General features: G+C 39.4%; 2 protein-coding genes across 6 annotated transcripts in view; one reads left to right on the top strand and one right to left on the bottom strand.

The window, feature by feature from the left end:
• PRELID3A (PRELI domain containing 3A) overlaps window positions 1-2,635 on the top strand; it is a 105,921-nt gene extending 103,286 nt beyond the window's left edge. Inside the window, exon 6 of the mRNA XM_036874954.1 lies at window positions 2,529-2,635. Coding sequence (XP_036730849.1) covers window positions 2,529-2,564 — 36 coding nt within the window. The 3' untranslated portion in view covers window positions 2,565-2,635. The remainder of the gene's footprint in view (window positions 1-2,528) is intronic.
• The window catches only part of SPIRE1 (spire type actin nucleation factor 1), a 212,091-nt gene that overhangs the window by 26,314 nt on the left and 168,663 nt on the right, over window positions 1-17,114 (bottom strand). For 3 of the 5 annotated variants that reach the window (XM_036874926.1, XM_036874930.1, XM_036874928.1), the window contains exons 7-10: window positions 11,470-11,556; window positions 10,159-10,288; window positions 5,980-6,021; window positions 851-1,023 (exon numbers count right to left, since the gene is read on the bottom strand). In XM_036874926.1, coding sequence (XP_036730821.1) covers window positions 851-1,023; window positions 5,980-6,021; window positions 10,159-10,288; window positions 11,470-11,556 — 432 coding nt within the window. The remainder of the gene's footprint in view (window positions 1-850; window positions 1,024-5,979; window positions 6,022-10,158; window positions 10,289-11,469; window positions 11,557-17,114) is intronic. The other 2 variants (XM_036874927.1, XM_036874929.1) reach the window with 1 other exon arrangement.

Genomic DNA, 17,114 nt, shown 5'->3' with positions numbered 1-17,114 from the left:
AAGGAAGATAAGATATGACTGATGAAAGAGCGCATGCACTGAATTGGGCAGTTAATAAGAATACTTCTTTACTATTCTTGAAGTTTGAAAAACATTTAGTGGCAAAATTGTTATTACTGATATTGCTGGATGACGTGTGGAGACCGGTGAGGGCGTTATGAGACAATAACTCCTCAAGTTCTAACTTGGATGAATGAGGAGAGAATGGAGCCAGCAACCGAGACAGCAGACAGGAGACGAGAAGCCTGCTGTGTGTGGCCTGGTTTGGCAGGGGGCGGGGAAATCATCTCATTTTATATAAGCTGACTTTGAGGGTCCGGTAGTGGAGACATACAATACTGACGCTGCAGACAGAGGCTTGCAGAGATCTGGGAGCACCCACGTCGGAACAGGAAGGATCTGCAGGGCATGGGCGCAGTGTTGGGGGACTTGTCTGTTGGTGTTACTATTACAGAAAGAAGCTTCAGTATGGATGTGTGTGGGTGTGTGTTCTAGAGAGGGAAGAATCTATGAAGATGTTTTTCTTTTTCCTTCCCCAAAACAAAGGGAAACATATTTAAGAAAATATAGGTTTGAAAACTGTTGACTTATTTTAACCCCACTGTAATCTAAGACTACGTATGTATGTCACAAGTTATTCTATAAACTACAGCCACTGTATTGGCCTTTATTAAATAACAGTAAGTAATCCACTGTTTCATTTCCTGCTAAATGAATGAATTTTAAACCTAACTTTAATTGACTGAAAAATGGGAAGAGATTAAGTAACAGCTGGAGAAACACGAGGACCGGTCGGAGGGCGCTCGCCTCCTGATCCCGAATCGGGACATGGGGGGCCGTGGGGCCTCACCTCCGAGTCAGAGCTGTCCAGCTCGGCCAGAGTTGGGGCTTTGAGGAGTTTCTTCCGCTGCACAGGCACCTGCTGTGCGGCACCTGCCCCATTTTCTCTTGAATGTGACGTTAAACCTCCATTCACCATCGATGATTCCAGGACATTCTTTGGAGATTCAGGGGTAGCTACCTCTGGTAAAACAAAGGTGAAAGCTTACCTTTTCTTGAGCACAGAAAGGTAATCAGTGAACCAAACACACTTTTCCAAGTACCTGCACTTGGAATCACACCCGAGGTGATATGGCATTTCTACGTCATGCAAATACAACACAGAGGCTGGACACAGTAACACCTATGCATATACAACACTTGTGTTGGACATTAACTGTCAGATTCAAATAAAGGAAACCTTTAAATGAATAATTATATATTCACATTTGTAGATTAAAATTTAGAGCTAGAAGAAATACTACAGATAACTGACTCCAACTTCTCTATTTTCCAGAGGCCCAGAGAGGCTAACTTTCCTTTTAGCCTCTAAAGAGCTAGTGATCGACGGATCAGAGTAATGGCATGCACATATGGCTGTAAGATCTGAAAGTGGTTTGATTTTAAAATAAAAATAGCTAATAATCTATATGCATATAAACATGAACACAAAGACTCTGGGATACATTCCCTCTGATAAAGCTGATTTTGATTATCCAAAGCTCAAATCTGGATGGGAAGGCAGTGAAAGAAATGTGGCAGCACAGAGCACAGAGCATGGAGTACGGAGTACAGACTACAGAACACAGAACATACAGTATGGAGTACAGTGTACAGAATACAGAATAAGAGCATGTAGCATAACGTATAAAGTTTAGAGTATACAGTATAGTTAAGATGCAGATGGTTTGGATTCAAAGTCTAGCTCTAGTTGTTTGACCTTGAGCAAGTTAAATTTTCATTCCTCAACTGTAAAATGGCTAACAACAGAAATGGGCTCGTTGTGAGGATTAAATAAGTTAACAACTGCATATAAAATACTTAATAGTGTGTGTAATAAAGGCAGTGCACAGTAAATGTTAGCAATTATTAACACTAACTTATATCTACATTTGTAAGTGAGTGAACTAAGGCTAAGGGTGATTCAGCCAGTCACACAGCCAGCGCGGCAGAGCTGACACTAGAATCCTTGTCGATACTGATTCTAAAAGGCCACCTTTTTCTGTACTGGAGCCTGTAATCTTCCAATGCAAGTGGAACTAATTTTCTTCATGTATTTCAATAACTAATAATTTTAATAACTACTAAATTAGAGTATTTAAAAGTGAGAAAAAGCAGTCCCTGCATGATTTAACTCACAGACCAGCCCATAACCTGGTTTTTGCCCATGGAGCAGTCTGTGAAACTCCCATGGTCGGGGGTAAAGGGCATGCTGGGCACTGAAAAGACAGGATTAATGCTCGTTTTTTGGGGGGAAGCATTGTACCTGAAGTAACTATAAAATACAAGAATGTTCTATTTATAGTAGCTCCCCTCAACATGTAATAGTTTTATGCTTGAAGTGGAAGAGGTGGATTTCCAGGTAGCATTCAGAATGTAAGTATGTTCTAGTACAGCATTCCTTGACATTATTTAAAAGAATTATGTAAATTATTTATTATAAATGATGTATATCTAACTTAATATTCATAATTTCTGCATATTTTTAGATATCAAGAAGCCCAGGACTAGAACTGCCCTTGTGAACTAGAAGGAAGGGTTTGAGTGAGCAAGAAAGGAATGAGGAAAGGAAAAAAGGAAGGAAGAAGACAGACTTGTCATCAATCATTTATCATTTTACATAAAATGTTTAACAGAAAACCTGACAACACATGAATTAATTTTGTTATTACCTCTCCAGGTATTAAGTAGCTAGAACAAATATATGATTGGGGGACGGGGTGCGCTGAAGGGACAAAAGGGCAAAAGCAGCAAGTTTTTACAAAATTACAAAGGTTAAAATCTTTAAATAAACCTTTCATAAGGTGTAGAGAGCAGTAGGCTGCCACACTTACGAGCGTAATTTAAAAGTCTTCCAGAGAGCAAAGGAGGAAATGATTGGGCTAATTGATTAATTCCTATTCAAGAAAAAAGGTATTGTTTAAATATGGTCTTGAAGTATCTTTTGAAAAATCGTATTCTATAGCACACATTTTTTACACACTTCCTCCAGAGGTTCACGCAGTAGCCGCAGCCAGTCTTCCAAGAAAAAGCACGCACATCTCCCACCGGCCCAACTATCCACACCCAACTGAGGCTCTGCCTGGAGACACAGTGAGCTTCTCCAGGCGGGTCTCACAGGTCCAAGCCAGAGTTTCCCTAAGGGTGAAGTCACCAGTGGTGTGTGGAGGAACACTAACACAGTTTTAATGGTTATATATTTAATGTTTCACAAAAATTATAATTACTATATCAGATACATGATTTTATGGATGTTTTTGCTTAAGAAAATTTTAGAAGTCATTTATGGTAGATTTAAAAAGTTTAAACAGTACTGGTGGCACTTAAGTCTGGTAAAATCATGAGGGTGATGTCTGCACTGAAGTTTAGGGAACACTGTTAAGTGACAGTGGCTGCCATGAGCTAATTTCATTCTCAATGCAAGGGATCTGAGAAATTACCCAGTAGCTCTCTAACTGCCTGAAGACTTTGCTGAGGTTGGTAACTATACTTGAGCTCACTGACTCAAACTACTGAAATAAACACCTAGTACTCAATTCAAAGCTTTGAGATAAATGGAATTAATAGAAGAATATGTTATGTCCCAGTCAGGCTTCAGGATGATCTCCGTATGTAAGACTAAATACTGTGTGTGATTTTATCTAATACTGCATATTTGTAAAAGCCCCAGTTGAACATACTTTTAAGAGATATTTTTAAGTAGTTTGATTACTTATACTTTTCTCTTCAAATGAATGAATCCTCACTATCACTTCAGTGTATCTGGTAAGAAAACCAAACCCTTGGATAAGACTTTAGACTTCTTCTACATAAGACAGAATTTCTGGTGATATTTATACGTAAGCAAACTATTTAAGATGCTACACAGAGCTTTAGAAGTCATATGCCTCAGGTTCAGAATCTAAAACGCACAACCATGATATTAAATACCTTATCTAATAACTTCTATTATTACATAGTATAATAATTATGTCTGTTAGATACACCCAGGCTGCTACCTTATTTAGTTGGAGGAAATACGGCTGAAATAAAGATTGTATATTTAATATTTGCATCAGAAAAATAAATTATACTTACCTTAATTAATGTTGACTGGATTAAGATTTTCCACTAAGAATTAATATTTCTAAAACATACCTGAGCAGCAGAACATACTTCAATGTGTCCTATTCTACACTTACGTGCATTACCTACACTACACGTTTAAATATTTACTCCTTAGTTAGCTAATTTCCCAACTTAGACAAGAAATGCATCCCGATCTTTACATTTAGGTTAGAAGAATAGATCAGTCTTTTCCATTTATAATTTGGGACATTTAAATTGGTTAGTCAAAATGACACAATGAAAACACAAGAAATCGAGAATGAAGTGTGCGGAAATTGCAAAGTACACTAAGGTACAAAATAAATTATGGCAAATGATAAGCAGTGAAAGCAAATCAAAATTTTTTGTTGCTCCTTTACATCGAGGAAGCTCAGCACCAAGAGCTTTCTTCCCAACACAAGAACCCATCATATAACCTGTAAGACACGAACACACCTACATACATGTGTGTGGGCATGCACGCCATCCAGGTGAGCCACCTGTGCCTACTTCATGGGAGCCAGCAGCCAGTGTGCTTAGGCAGCGGCCACTCCCAGAGAGCACGCCAGGGAGGAACATCTTTAGTAGATATTTAGAAGAGAGGGATCTTAGAATGTGTTGCCAACTTTTGGAGATCAGCAGTAATACAGATGTTCTCAAACATTTCTGAGTTTACTTTCCAGACCAAGTTTTTTTTTTTTTTTTTACAAAGTTACTCTGCAAATGGTTGATAAAATAAAAATTGTCAAATGGATAAAGAAAATAGAAAAAGCTCCTCAGTGGTCAGTCAAAAGTAGTAAGTGAAGACTATAACATATTTATCTGAGTTTCTTGAAAGTGCAAATATTAGTTATGCCTAAGAGAACTACAAATATACATAGAAATTCAAAGAGCAGTTGGGAACTATTTTAGCAGTTGGAAGATACTCAGTAAATATTCACAGACAGAACATGATACTAGAACTCTCTGGCTCTTTAAATATGAATTTGTATGTAAGATATGCCAACAATTCCATGGCATGTAAAAGAAAATTCTGGAAGGAAATACTAGTGCCAATATCTTATCTCATTTTACATTCAAAACAGCAGCTTCCAAAGTCTAAAATTCTAACGTGCAAAACATTTTATTGGGACTAAGTTGGCTTTGAAAATTTGCTCATATATAATTTAAAATTTCAATTTAAAAGGGGGGCTGATTTTACAGATCAAATTTAATCATTAATAGCTACTTGTTTCACTGTTAGTCCCTGTCTATTTAACAGAAGGGCTCTAAACGTGTACTACAAACCCGGGACACATGATTATATTTTACAACCAAAGCCATTACAACGCTCGTGTGTTTTTAGACACTTAACCAGCACACAGAACCAGAGTGACAAGGCCCTACGCACAGGAGCACTGGGTACGCAGATAGCTCTTGCCCCTCAACTGAGGAGCAGTCGTCCTCTGAAGCAGCTGACAGTTCTGAGTTCAGCTACCTGAATAACTGAGTGCTTTAGAGAGTAAGAAGTGGCAAAACTTTGTTTCTTGAAAATGTTTTCTATGATCTGAAGGCAGAGTTCTGTTAGACTCTGACCGCTGCTTTATGAGATTGGGGGTGGGGTGGGCACTGTGTTCCATGACCACAAGTGTCACGGTTCTTCCACAGGCTCCTGCAAGGCAACAGATTTATTACGGTTTTAATTTTTTTCAAGTACACTATTTTCAAAGAAACAGAATGTTTTATTTGACTGACCACAGCTTAGAAGAAGCCTTTCAATTTTCTTTTTTGACGTGTTTGAACAAGCAGATGAATGAAATGTATTTCACAGAGACCACAAAACCCACGTCAGGTGTGAAAGTGCTTTTTTTTTACCTGACAAGTCAAAACTGTAAGACATGCTAAGTGGCCGCATTGCTGAAAAAAGAAAACAAACAATAAAAAGAAAGTAATTCAGCTGTTAGGATATACAGGGAAGATGAAAAAGGGAGGAGGGTTTAAGACCTGTGGTGGCACATTTCACACTTTAAGGCAGAAGGCAGTGAATAACAATCTGAAATACAATAAAACCATGTGTCTTAGTTTTAATTATATTACTAAGACTTGAAATGGAGTAACAATAAAAGAAAAAAAAAACTTTTAAAGAACATGTTAAAAATGAAAGCATGTTAAAGATACAAACATTTTAGAATCATAGTACAGGACTTTTTACTTAAATATAAAAGAGTTCAAAAGAAAAAACTAGCCATGTTTTAAAACATGATTTTAGGGAACATACAAAATCTTTAAAATTTAACAACAAATGTATTCTTAAATAATTAATTTCAGGATGAAAATGTGGCTCTCTGCATACAGGTGAAACATCTTATAAAAAATCTCATTCAGGTACTACCAGCATCACAAAGTGTCACTAATTCTCTATTGTAGGCAGTGTAACCTGGCAGTTGAAGTGAGGCCTCAGGAGCCAGAGAGCCTGAGTTTGAACCTCAGCTCTGCCACTTACTAGCAGTGTGATTCTGGGCAAGTTACTTAACCTCTCTGTGCTTCAGTTATTTCATCTGTAAAATGGGAATAATGGTACCTATTTCATGGGATTGTTATAAAAATTAACTGATTCCATACAAGAAAAGGTGCTCAGGATAGTGCTTAGCATATAGAAGAAGTTAAATAAATACAATCTCTTATGAATAAACTTATTTCTTTCCTGTTGAAATCATTTGTTTTAAAAATTTTATTACACATACTAAAAAACACTGAATTGTATATTTTTAATGGGTGAATTTTATGGTAGGTAAATTATATCTCAATAAAGCTGATTAAAAAAAGGTTATTACCAAGGTTTGACGAATTTCGGTATTCATAAGAGTGAGAATTACCTATTTTCACTGTAGCCCCATCCATCCTATGCCCCCGGTCAGGGAGGACAGGTGGCTGTGTGGTCGGAAGGGGAGAGAACCGCAGGTCCACAGGCTTGTCAGGCACAATGTCCCCACAGCTCATGTTTCCGAGGCAGATGGCATACAGTTCTAACACCCAAATTTAACAGAATGAAAGTATCTCTCCATATGCTTTTGGCAGATGTTTTTAAAGGAACAATTTACATTTACAACCCCAAATCTCATAGTATGAGATGTTAGAAAAGGTGTTAGGAAAAAGAAAATGATCAGATATGAACAAAGACTGATGCAAAAGAATACTAACTTCAGACTTAACAGGAAAAAAATGGAGCTAGCCTGTAGAACAATAGGGAAATAGGCGAGTAAAAGACAACTTAGCCATGTGTTAGTAATAATGTCCTTATAAATAATGCTGTGGGGGATATTTAACGACGTGGGAAGATGTTCCTGCCCCACACAACGTTACATGGGGGCATCAGACACTGTGCACACAGCTCTTGTCTCCACCTCATGACGCACAAGCTCCATCACAGCGCATGCCTCTGCTGGTGAAACTACGGGTAATAGTTCTTCTTTAAACATTTCCCCAATTTCTACAGTGGGTTTCTACTTGCAATTACATGGAGAGGTAAGGTTTTAAAACTATTTAGGGAACTTTTCTTCAAGATAATTCTGCCAACTTTACCCAAACTCCCCAAGGGGAAACTTTATAGTAAGAACCAATGTAGGTCTGCAGAAAGAAGAGCCCAAATCTCTTACTTTCCAATTAAGGTGCAAGATCAATTTGAAAAGTAAGACTCTCATAGAACAATCACTTTCAATAACAGCTCAATTCTGGTTGTTGTGAAACACCAATTCATAAGGTTAAAATAAAATAAGATATACTATACAGAAAATTGATATTTAATTATTCTAAAGTAGATTTCCTGCTAGTTAGCATCTAACTTGTTGAAAATGAAACAGAAGAATATGTATATGACAAGGGCATGTGACACCCCTTGTATGCAACGTGCGGTGTCCCGTTGCCACCCACAAGGACTGCTGGTCTCCCGCACGCTCAGCCCCGGCCACCCCCATGCCCCTGACGGGCTGCTGTCGGCGCTGCAGGGGGAACATGTATCTGCTGCCCCGAGCCTTTCCTCTGTCAGCGCCTGTGGGCGGGGACTGACTGCTCGTCTCTCTACTCCAACAGCTGACATGGCTGTTTTAATAAACATTTGGAAAAATGAAGGAACTGTATGTCAAATATCATCCAAATCACACAAGCACGTTACGCCTGTCTTGTTCCTTTCTCTGTCCTGTTGGTGCTTCCACTGGGGTTTATAATCCCTCCTCTTTTCTCCTGAAAATCGTGAAGCTTACTTTTCTCATGGTAATATATTTGTTTTGCCTTATAATTTGGTTGAAATCTTTTCTATTACCCCATTATTCCTTCTCAAGGTACAGTAATTTTAAAAAATCCAGTCTTAAGCAGCCGTCCTATGACATGGTTTCCTTATTTTTCCATAGTGGTTCTTACTCTTTGAGGCTGTGGACCCTTTAGGAATCTGAGCAAAGCTATGAACCCCCTCTCCAGAAAATGCACATACATACACTTTAGGAAATACATACAAATCTGTTATATTTCAAGGGATTCACAGACTGTCCTCAGGCTCATGCAAGGACTCCCAGAATAAGAACTCTCCATTTATGTCGTGTATATGTTCTGGCTCATTATTATATAAATGCTCATATGGGTTTGTTTTAAACATCATTTTAAAGGGAAACACTTGCTGCCATAAAAATCAGACAGGGATAAATTCACACAGCCTGCCCTCACTCTGAAGCTCTCTATGTGGAAGGTACGTGCTATTATTACAACACCTCTGGGAGTACTTTTCATCACTGTCCTTGCAGTGGAGACCAGGACATAACAACCAACAAGACAGACGTGGGCCCTGCTGCCATGGAGGCCACGGTGTGACAGAATGGCCAGAAGTCAAACAAAAGAACATCAGCGCGCAGTGACTGAGAGTCATGGGAGGCAGGGAGAGCCGTTGGAGCAGACGCGACTGACCAGATGGAGAAGAGGAGAGCCTGGGTCAGAGTGGGGAGGACTAGAGAGACCTAGAAGTAAAACCCACAGGGCTTGGCTGTTGGGTAAGAGTCAGAGGTGATGCTGAGCAATCTGTCCTGGGCTCTGAGATGGGGAACCAGGAGGAGACAGTTTGAGGAGAAAGCAGGCGAGGTCACCAGTGGCTGCGGGGCTTGTCCTGCGTGAGGGGCGAGGAGGCCCTGCTCAGCAGACGGCTGCACGTGTGGGTCTGAACTTTCAGAGAAACCTGCGCTGTAGGGCGGGAGCTGAGGAAACCAGAAACAAACCCTGGAGGAGGATGTGGTTGCTCAGGGAGAGGGAGCCCGGGATAGAAACCGGACGACCAAGCAGGGCCTGAAAGAGGCAGAAGAGGTCGGAGGAGAGAACCAGGAGACAGTGCCACAGGGCCAGCTCCTTTCCTGTTCAGGCGCCATGAGACTGTTTCCCTGAATTCTTTGGGCATCTTTAATCTTACAAATTGGAGGACAGCTGCATAAACAAAAATGTTTACATTTTATAATATGATTTTGCTCTAAATGAAAATCAATGTGTGCTTATAAAAAACATTAAACATAATAAAGGAACGTGAGTAATAAGTGATATCAGTAATAACTGAGTCTCTCATCACATAATACCATATCTTCAAACCATAATTAAGACAATATAAACCTGAAGTAAAACTATGTATCACTTATATTTCTAAAACGTAATAACTTATCCATGTATATGTATTACAATTTATAAAGTATTTTGACCATGATCCTATTTAATTCTTCCATGAAAGTCATAATGAAGGTGTAGAGGACTTTTTATCCCCCTTCTGCTGACGAAGAAATCGATGCTCAGAGAGGTGAAGAGACCGTCCTAAAACCACAGCCTAGAGGTCGGCAGAGCTCTGTCCACTACGCAGCGCGGTGCTCTCCTACACTCAGCATCACGGGGCAACAATTTCCTATTCCATGAATCTCAAGTATAGACTTCCAGCATGAGGGTGTGTGTGTGTGTGTGAGAGGGAGAGGGCCCTGCAGACGGCAGTCTCTCACTGGGCTGCTGTGCTGTCTTCCAGCGACGCCCCGGACTCACCTAACCTGCTGCGTCTGGTTTCCTCTGGTGACACGGGCCGCAGCTTTCTTTCTGCTTTGATTTCTTCCAGGATCCTTTCATGGAGGCTCCGTGGCCGTGGTGGAGTAGGCTTCAGTTTTCTGGCTGAGGCCTTAGAAGAAATATTAATGGCTATAGAGACTTGCTTGCGTAGTTGTCCTTAAATAATTTTTACTGAAGTCCACTCATACAGTACATTATGAAATTATGTTTTACTGATAGCAACACTGCTTGATAAAAGACCATTTTCAAGCAATAGGGAGATTATTGGATTTCACAGTGGTTCAGTCACATGTGCTCAAGTAACTTTAAGGAGTCAGCTTTGCTGCAGCTGTAGTCATCTTCCCTACGTGCTACTATGACAGGCAATCCATTGAAATGTAAGCTGTACGTTACCTATTACGATTATTGTTTTTGAAAGTAACGTTGTTGAGTAAGTCATCACAACCTTCTTAGATTATTATCTTCGTTCTATAATTGAGGAAATACAGGCTCAGGGAGGCCGATCAACTCTCTCAGAGACGTGTGGCCACTAGGTTGTGTAGCTAGTATGCAAATCCGGGCCCATCTGACTCCACGCTCTTTCTGCTCCACCACGACCCGCCTTACTAAAATTATTTCCCACATGGCCTCTTTCCCTTATTTTAAAAAGATTTATAAGAGGGATCATTAATTATGTTTTATATGTTCACAAACTGAGAAAGAAACACCATTCCTGTTCTAGTTACTGAACATACATGGGGTTTGAGAGGCCTTGGTGAGCACTGGCTGTGGAGCTGGGGGGAAGTAAGTGTAGAGCAGAGGAAACGCAAACCAACATTCAAACCAGATCAGAACACCCTGATTCCATGGTCACTAGAAAGAACCCCGTCAACAGAGGAAGATAATTAATACAAAAGAGGAGGTACAGCAGGGTGGATTTACTGTAAAACAGTATCAAAATGACAATTTAATCAAGGTGAAGTGTTTACACCATAAAGTAAACAGGGAGGGCAGCCCACACCAGGAACTACTTGGTATCATATTCAGCTGTTATTCTAGGAGGTATTTGGCCAGATTTTGCACCATAACTCAGGTTGTTTGAGTTAAAATATCCTAAGACAACCTGTATTGAATAATTTTAAGTACTTTTTTGTGACTTAAAATGTAATTTACAGTTGGGCTTCTTACTTCTGAGAATGAAAGCTCAGTGTAAAAATACTCCTTTAAGAGCTGAGTTCTAGAGGTCACAGGCTAGAGGAGAATACTTCATTATGTGCTCTCCAAACAAGGGGAATATGTCAAATTACGTACTGGATTTAAAGGAGGTCTTGATCTGATGAAGTCCAGGATGATTTCATGAGCACTTTTTTTTAACCGAGGGGGAATATCACCATTCACCTGAAAGGAGACAAAAAGCAGAAGATTCATGTGACTACAGGATTATCATTATAAGTTTCTGTGTACGTATGTCAACATATGTCACTTCAAAATTACTGAAGTGGAATCTGGCTCCACCAAGGATGCATTTCAAATCAATAAAAATGGAGAGTAAATGGCTGAATGATTCAGAGCAAAAATAACTATGCAGAATTGAAGAAACTCCACATCCACTTTAGTTCTATATTTGGGGAAATTATATATAAGATGCATCCTTCCAACAAAAAGTTTCTACAATTATGAATGTGAATGGAAAAAGTAATACTACGCTTAATTACTGTATAATTTCAAATGTCTTTGGGACTTCTCTGGTGGCCCAGTGGTTAAGACTCTGTGCTTCCACTGCAGGAGGTGCGGGTTCGGTCCCTGGTCAGGGAGCTGGGATCTCACGTGCCAGGTGGTGCAGCCAAAACAACAAGAACAAAAAGTCTTTTACCTCTTATTTTCATCCTTGTACAAAATCTTGGTAATGGGAAGGAGTGGGGACATGGTTCACATTCTTAGACAAAGCTGAGGCTCAGATTGAGGTGGTGTCTGCCCCCTTCACAGGGTCAGTGAGCAGAAGAGCTTGGCAGGGGCCTGGTCTGACTCTCTTGCCCTAACATCTTCTCTTTTTAAAGAAACAAGTTACAAAAATTTTAAGAAATTTAAGAAAAACCCACCAAAAAACCACCACCTAAACTCACATTCTGACCACTCAGAAGGCACAGTTGTGGTGACCATAAGTCATACTTATTTCCCAACCTCATATGAAAAAACAGAACTGCTAGGCACTTTCTGTCATTATTCTCATAAAAGATAGATGAAAAAAGAAAGGTTAACAAATTACAAATTTAAAAAACTGATGAATACCTTAAACTTCTCAAAATCCAGAAAATCAGCATACTATTTTTATTATGAACTGCCTGAAAAACCTCTATAATACTTTTTCACTCTGCTTTGGTGACCTACTCTTTATCTTGTCATATTCTAATAATTTTATGATATCAATTTTATTGGAGAGAAAAAAGATAATTTGTTTATTCCTCTAGCACCAATGGTTGATATTTTTTTTATTTTGATAGGTTAGAAAGGTTTCTTTAAGCTTCACAATTTGTTATTGGAATGTCTTGCCCAATTTTAGAATTATCGTAAAATTTGGTCAAACTTTTTAAAAGTATTTTCTTATCTGAATTGTAAGACTTCAGGGCATGGACAGTTTTGTTATGTACTTCCCAATCTTAATAACTGTTTTAATTGCTCAGGATCATTAATCAATTGGTTATTAATTTTTTATTGCAGCTGTATGAGTTTTGATTTTTTTGTCAATGTCACTATTTTGTGTCACCTGAGAAATGAAGTTAATTAAAAAAAAAAAGAACCTGAACTGCTGCTCCCAGGCCCAGTGGCTGCCCCCCACAAATGCGACCACTCAGGGTGTGTGACAAGCCTGCTGACATCATCCACTCCCCTTTTCCCTTGCCCCCCGCCCCCCAGTCCTGAGTGAGGACAGAACAGCCCTAAGGTTAGAGTTAGGAGTGGAAGCTGCCTGAGCTGAGCCAAGCTTGTGACCGCTAGTACTTGGTTTAAGGAGGGCGTGTACCCAAGCAGCAGAGCTGGGGGCCTACCGTGGCACCACTCTTTACCCATGGACTTCTTGTTACACAAGACTTTTAAGAAAATCCTTATTATATGAACAACTTAATCAGACCTTTCTATTCTACTCCTGAACAGGATAACACATATCTTTCTAGCTATTTTTTTTAATTGGCGCTTTTTAAAATTAATTTTTTTTTTATTTTATTTTTGGCTGCACTGGGTCTTCGTTGCTGCACTCAGGCTTCCTCTAGTTGTGACGAGCAGGGGCTACTCTTCGTTGCGGTGCGCGGGCTTCTCATGTTGTGGAGCACGGGCTGTAGGTGCACGGGCTCAGTAGTTGTGGCTCACGGGCTCTAGAGCACAGGCTCGGTAGTTGTGGCACACAGGCTTAGCTGCTCCGCAGCATGTAGGATCTTCCTGGACCAGGGCTCAAACCTGTGTCCCCTGCATTGGCAGGCAGATTCTTAACCCCTGACCCACCAGGGAAGCCCTCTTTCTAGCTATTTTTCGTATACTTTTATTTTAATGTTCTTTCCATCACAACAGCAGGGTTGAATGAGATAATGGAGTCAATACGCCCAAGGTTGTAAGTTCCATTCCCCAAACAAGCACATTAACATCAGTTTCCTCACTAGTCAGAAACTGGATACTGGATCCCAATTACAAAATGTGTGTCAGTGCTCATGAGGGAGCTGGCAGGCCAGTATTGATGTGAGTCAGTCAGTCAAAGTCCTTACTAGCAGGAGGAAAAGTAACAGCAAATTCCATTCTGCTGCTGGGTCAGTGAAATTACTTTTTTAAAATATAAATACAGAACACATCCTGAAGCAAGCTCTCTGAAGCTGCAACAATAAATGATTTCTAGATGAACACAAATAGTAGGCCCATAAGTAAATGAGACCAGTTATAGAACTTGATCTTACTTTTGAGCCACAATACCTTAAACAAATAACTTCTATATAAAAAATGTTTGTTTCTACATCTTTATTTTTGTTTTGAATTTTATTTATTTATTTTTGTACAGCAGGTTCTTATTAGTTATCTATTTTATACATATTAGTCAATCCCAATCTCCCAATCATATATATAGTCAATCCCAATCTCCCAATTCATCCCACCACCACCAACCCCCTGACTATACATTTTACAAGGATCTTTCATTACACTGGACTAGTCTTCTCAAATAATTGGTTTATACTTAAGAAAAAAGAGGTTAAGACAATTAGAAATAAAATGCCTCCTCTGTTAGGCTTCTATTAATCAAAGAAAGACAAAGTTTTCAAGAGCTCAAAAACATCAGAAAAACAACAGATCATCTGATCAGGCTTTAGACCAAGGTAAATAAATAGAGGGAACTTGGTAATGCTTTAAAAAAAAAAGACCTTTAATGAGATATAATTCACACATAAAATTCACCCTTTTATTTATTTTTTTTGGCGGCACAACTCGGCATGTGGGATCTTAGTTTCCTGACAGGGAATGAACCCACGCCCCCTGTAGTGGAAGCACGGAGTCTTAACCACTGGACTGCCAGGGAAGTCCAAAATTCACCCTTTTAAAGTGTACAATTCAGGGTTCTAAGTAGTCACAAGGTTTTGCAATCACTACCAATAACTTCAGAGAAATTTTATCACCCCAGAAGTATATGCTACACCCATTAGCACTCATTCCTCATTCTTCCCTCCCCGCAGCCATTGGCAGCCACTAATCTACTGTCTTACTGATGTGCCTACTCTGGAAATTTCAAATAAATGGAACCCCTCATACATTATGTAGCCTTTTGTGTCTGGCTTCTTCCACTTAGCATGTTTTCAAGGTTCACACAGGTGGTAGGATGTATTGGTACTTCATTCCTTTTTATGCCTGAATAATATTCCATTGTATATTACCCACTCATGAGCTGATAAACATTTGGATGGTTTCCACTTTTTGGTTATTATAAATATGCTGTGAACATTCATACATAAATTTTTGTGTGGACAAATGTTTTCATTTCTCTTAGGAGTGCATGTAATGGCTGGGCCGTAAACTCTATGTTTAACATCTTGAGGAATTAGCAAACTATTTTCCCAAGTGTGCACCATCTTACATTCCCACCAGTGATATGAGGGTTCCAACGTCTCCACATCCTCACCAGCATGTTATTTTTTGTGTTTTTTATTTTAGCCACTCTAGTAGGTGTAAAGTAGCATCTCATTGCAGTTTTGATTAGCATTTCTCTAATGACTAATAATGTTAAGCATCTTTTCATGTGCTTATTGGCCATTTATATATCTTCTTTGGAGAATAATTCAAATTATTTGCCCACTTTCCAACTGGGTTGTCTTTTTTATTGTTGAGTTTAAAAAATTCTTTATATGTCCTGGATACAAGTCCCTTTTTGGATATATGATTTGTAAATATTTTCTCCCATTTTGTGGGTTGTCTTCACTTTCTTTATATTGTCTTTTAAATCACAAAAGTTTTAATTTTCGATCAAGTCCAATTTATTTTTTTCTTTTGTTGCTGTACTTTTGTTGTCATATCTAAGAAAGCACTGCCTAATCTAAGATCACAAACCTGTTTGCTTCTATGAGTTTTATAGTTCTAGTTCTTAAATTTAGGTCTTTCATCCATTTTGAGTTAACTTTTATATATAGTATGAGGTAGCAGTCCAACTTCATTCTTCTGCTTGTGAATATCCATCTGTCCTGGCATCATTTGTTGAAAAGACTGATATTTCCCTTTTGTCTTGGGATCCCACAGAAATCAACTGACAACAAATGAAGGGAATTATTTCTGGACTCTCAATTCTATTCCATTGATCTATGTTTATCTTTACGCCAACGTCACACTGTCTTGATTACAGTTTCTTTGTAGTAAGTTGTAAAATTAGGAAGTGTGAATCCTCCAACTTTGTTCTTTTTTCAAGATTGTCTTGGCTATTCTGGGTTCCTTGTAATTCCATGTGACTTTTAGGATCTGCTCATCAATTTCTGAAATGACCGGCCAGGGAGCAGCGGCAGCACCACACGGGCATGGAGCGCGGTGCACTGGGCGCCCGAGCGCAACCACCACGGCCAACTCCCTCGGCGGGGTTGCCCGTTCGGGGCGCCTGACTGGTTATGCAGTCCTTGGGGCACCCACGCCCCGCGCCTAGCCGTTGCCGCAGCTGCCGGAAGAGGCGGTTCAGCAGCCGGCCGGGCTCTGGAGCAGCCGGCCAGGCTCTGGAGCACCCAAGCCCGCTTCAGGAAAGCAGCTGCCGCTCCTCGACTACTGGCAGCTGGACGCCGGCAGCCGACGATCTACATCTTTACTTTTAAAGGTGAGTTATTTGAAGTTCTCTGTTAGAATTAAAGCATTTTACCAAAACATTTTGAAAAAATTCCATTGAAATGTTTTGTACTTCTATAACTTAATGTTCTAAATATAATCCCATATGGCTAAGCCATTCAATTCCCATGAGCATCACAAATATACCAAAAAAAAGTGGATTACTATGGTATAGTTACGTAGTTTAAACCTGAGGATTAAATTAAGAACATCTTAGCATACCGCTTCAGATACAGATAGACTATGTGTGAAAATCCTTTGTGTTTACTCTTTACAACAAAATTTTTTTAAAGAAATTAGAAAGTGGCATTATATTGATAACAGTAAAATTTTTAAAAAAATATATCCAGTTTTTGAATGATTAAATATGAGTAGCTGAATTTCCACTCTCATTTGTCAGGTACATATATACATAACAAGGAACTAATCAAAATCTTAGCCTGTTAGACTAAAACTTGAAAACTTCCCCCATGTGAAACCAATCACCACTAGAACTGCCATCTGCCTAGTCCCCTGCACAGAGGCTCAGTATAAACGTATCCAAGTGAACTGCATGGAATTAGCCAGACAGAGAAAGACAGAAAAAGGAAAACAATAATGGGTACCACAAAGTAGTAACATGTTCTTCT

This window comes from Balaenoptera musculus, chromosome 14 (assembly GCF_009873245.2).
Source record: "Balaenoptera musculus isolate JJ_BM4_2016_0621 chromosome 14, mBalMus1.pri.v3, whole genome shotgun sequence".
Lineage (NCBI taxonomy): Eukaryota > Metazoa > Chordata > Mammalia > Artiodactyla > Balaenopteridae > Balaenoptera > Balaenoptera musculus.
The sequence above is the reverse complement of the archived record's forward strand: the minus strand, read 5'-3'. Positions and strand labels throughout refer to the sequence as shown.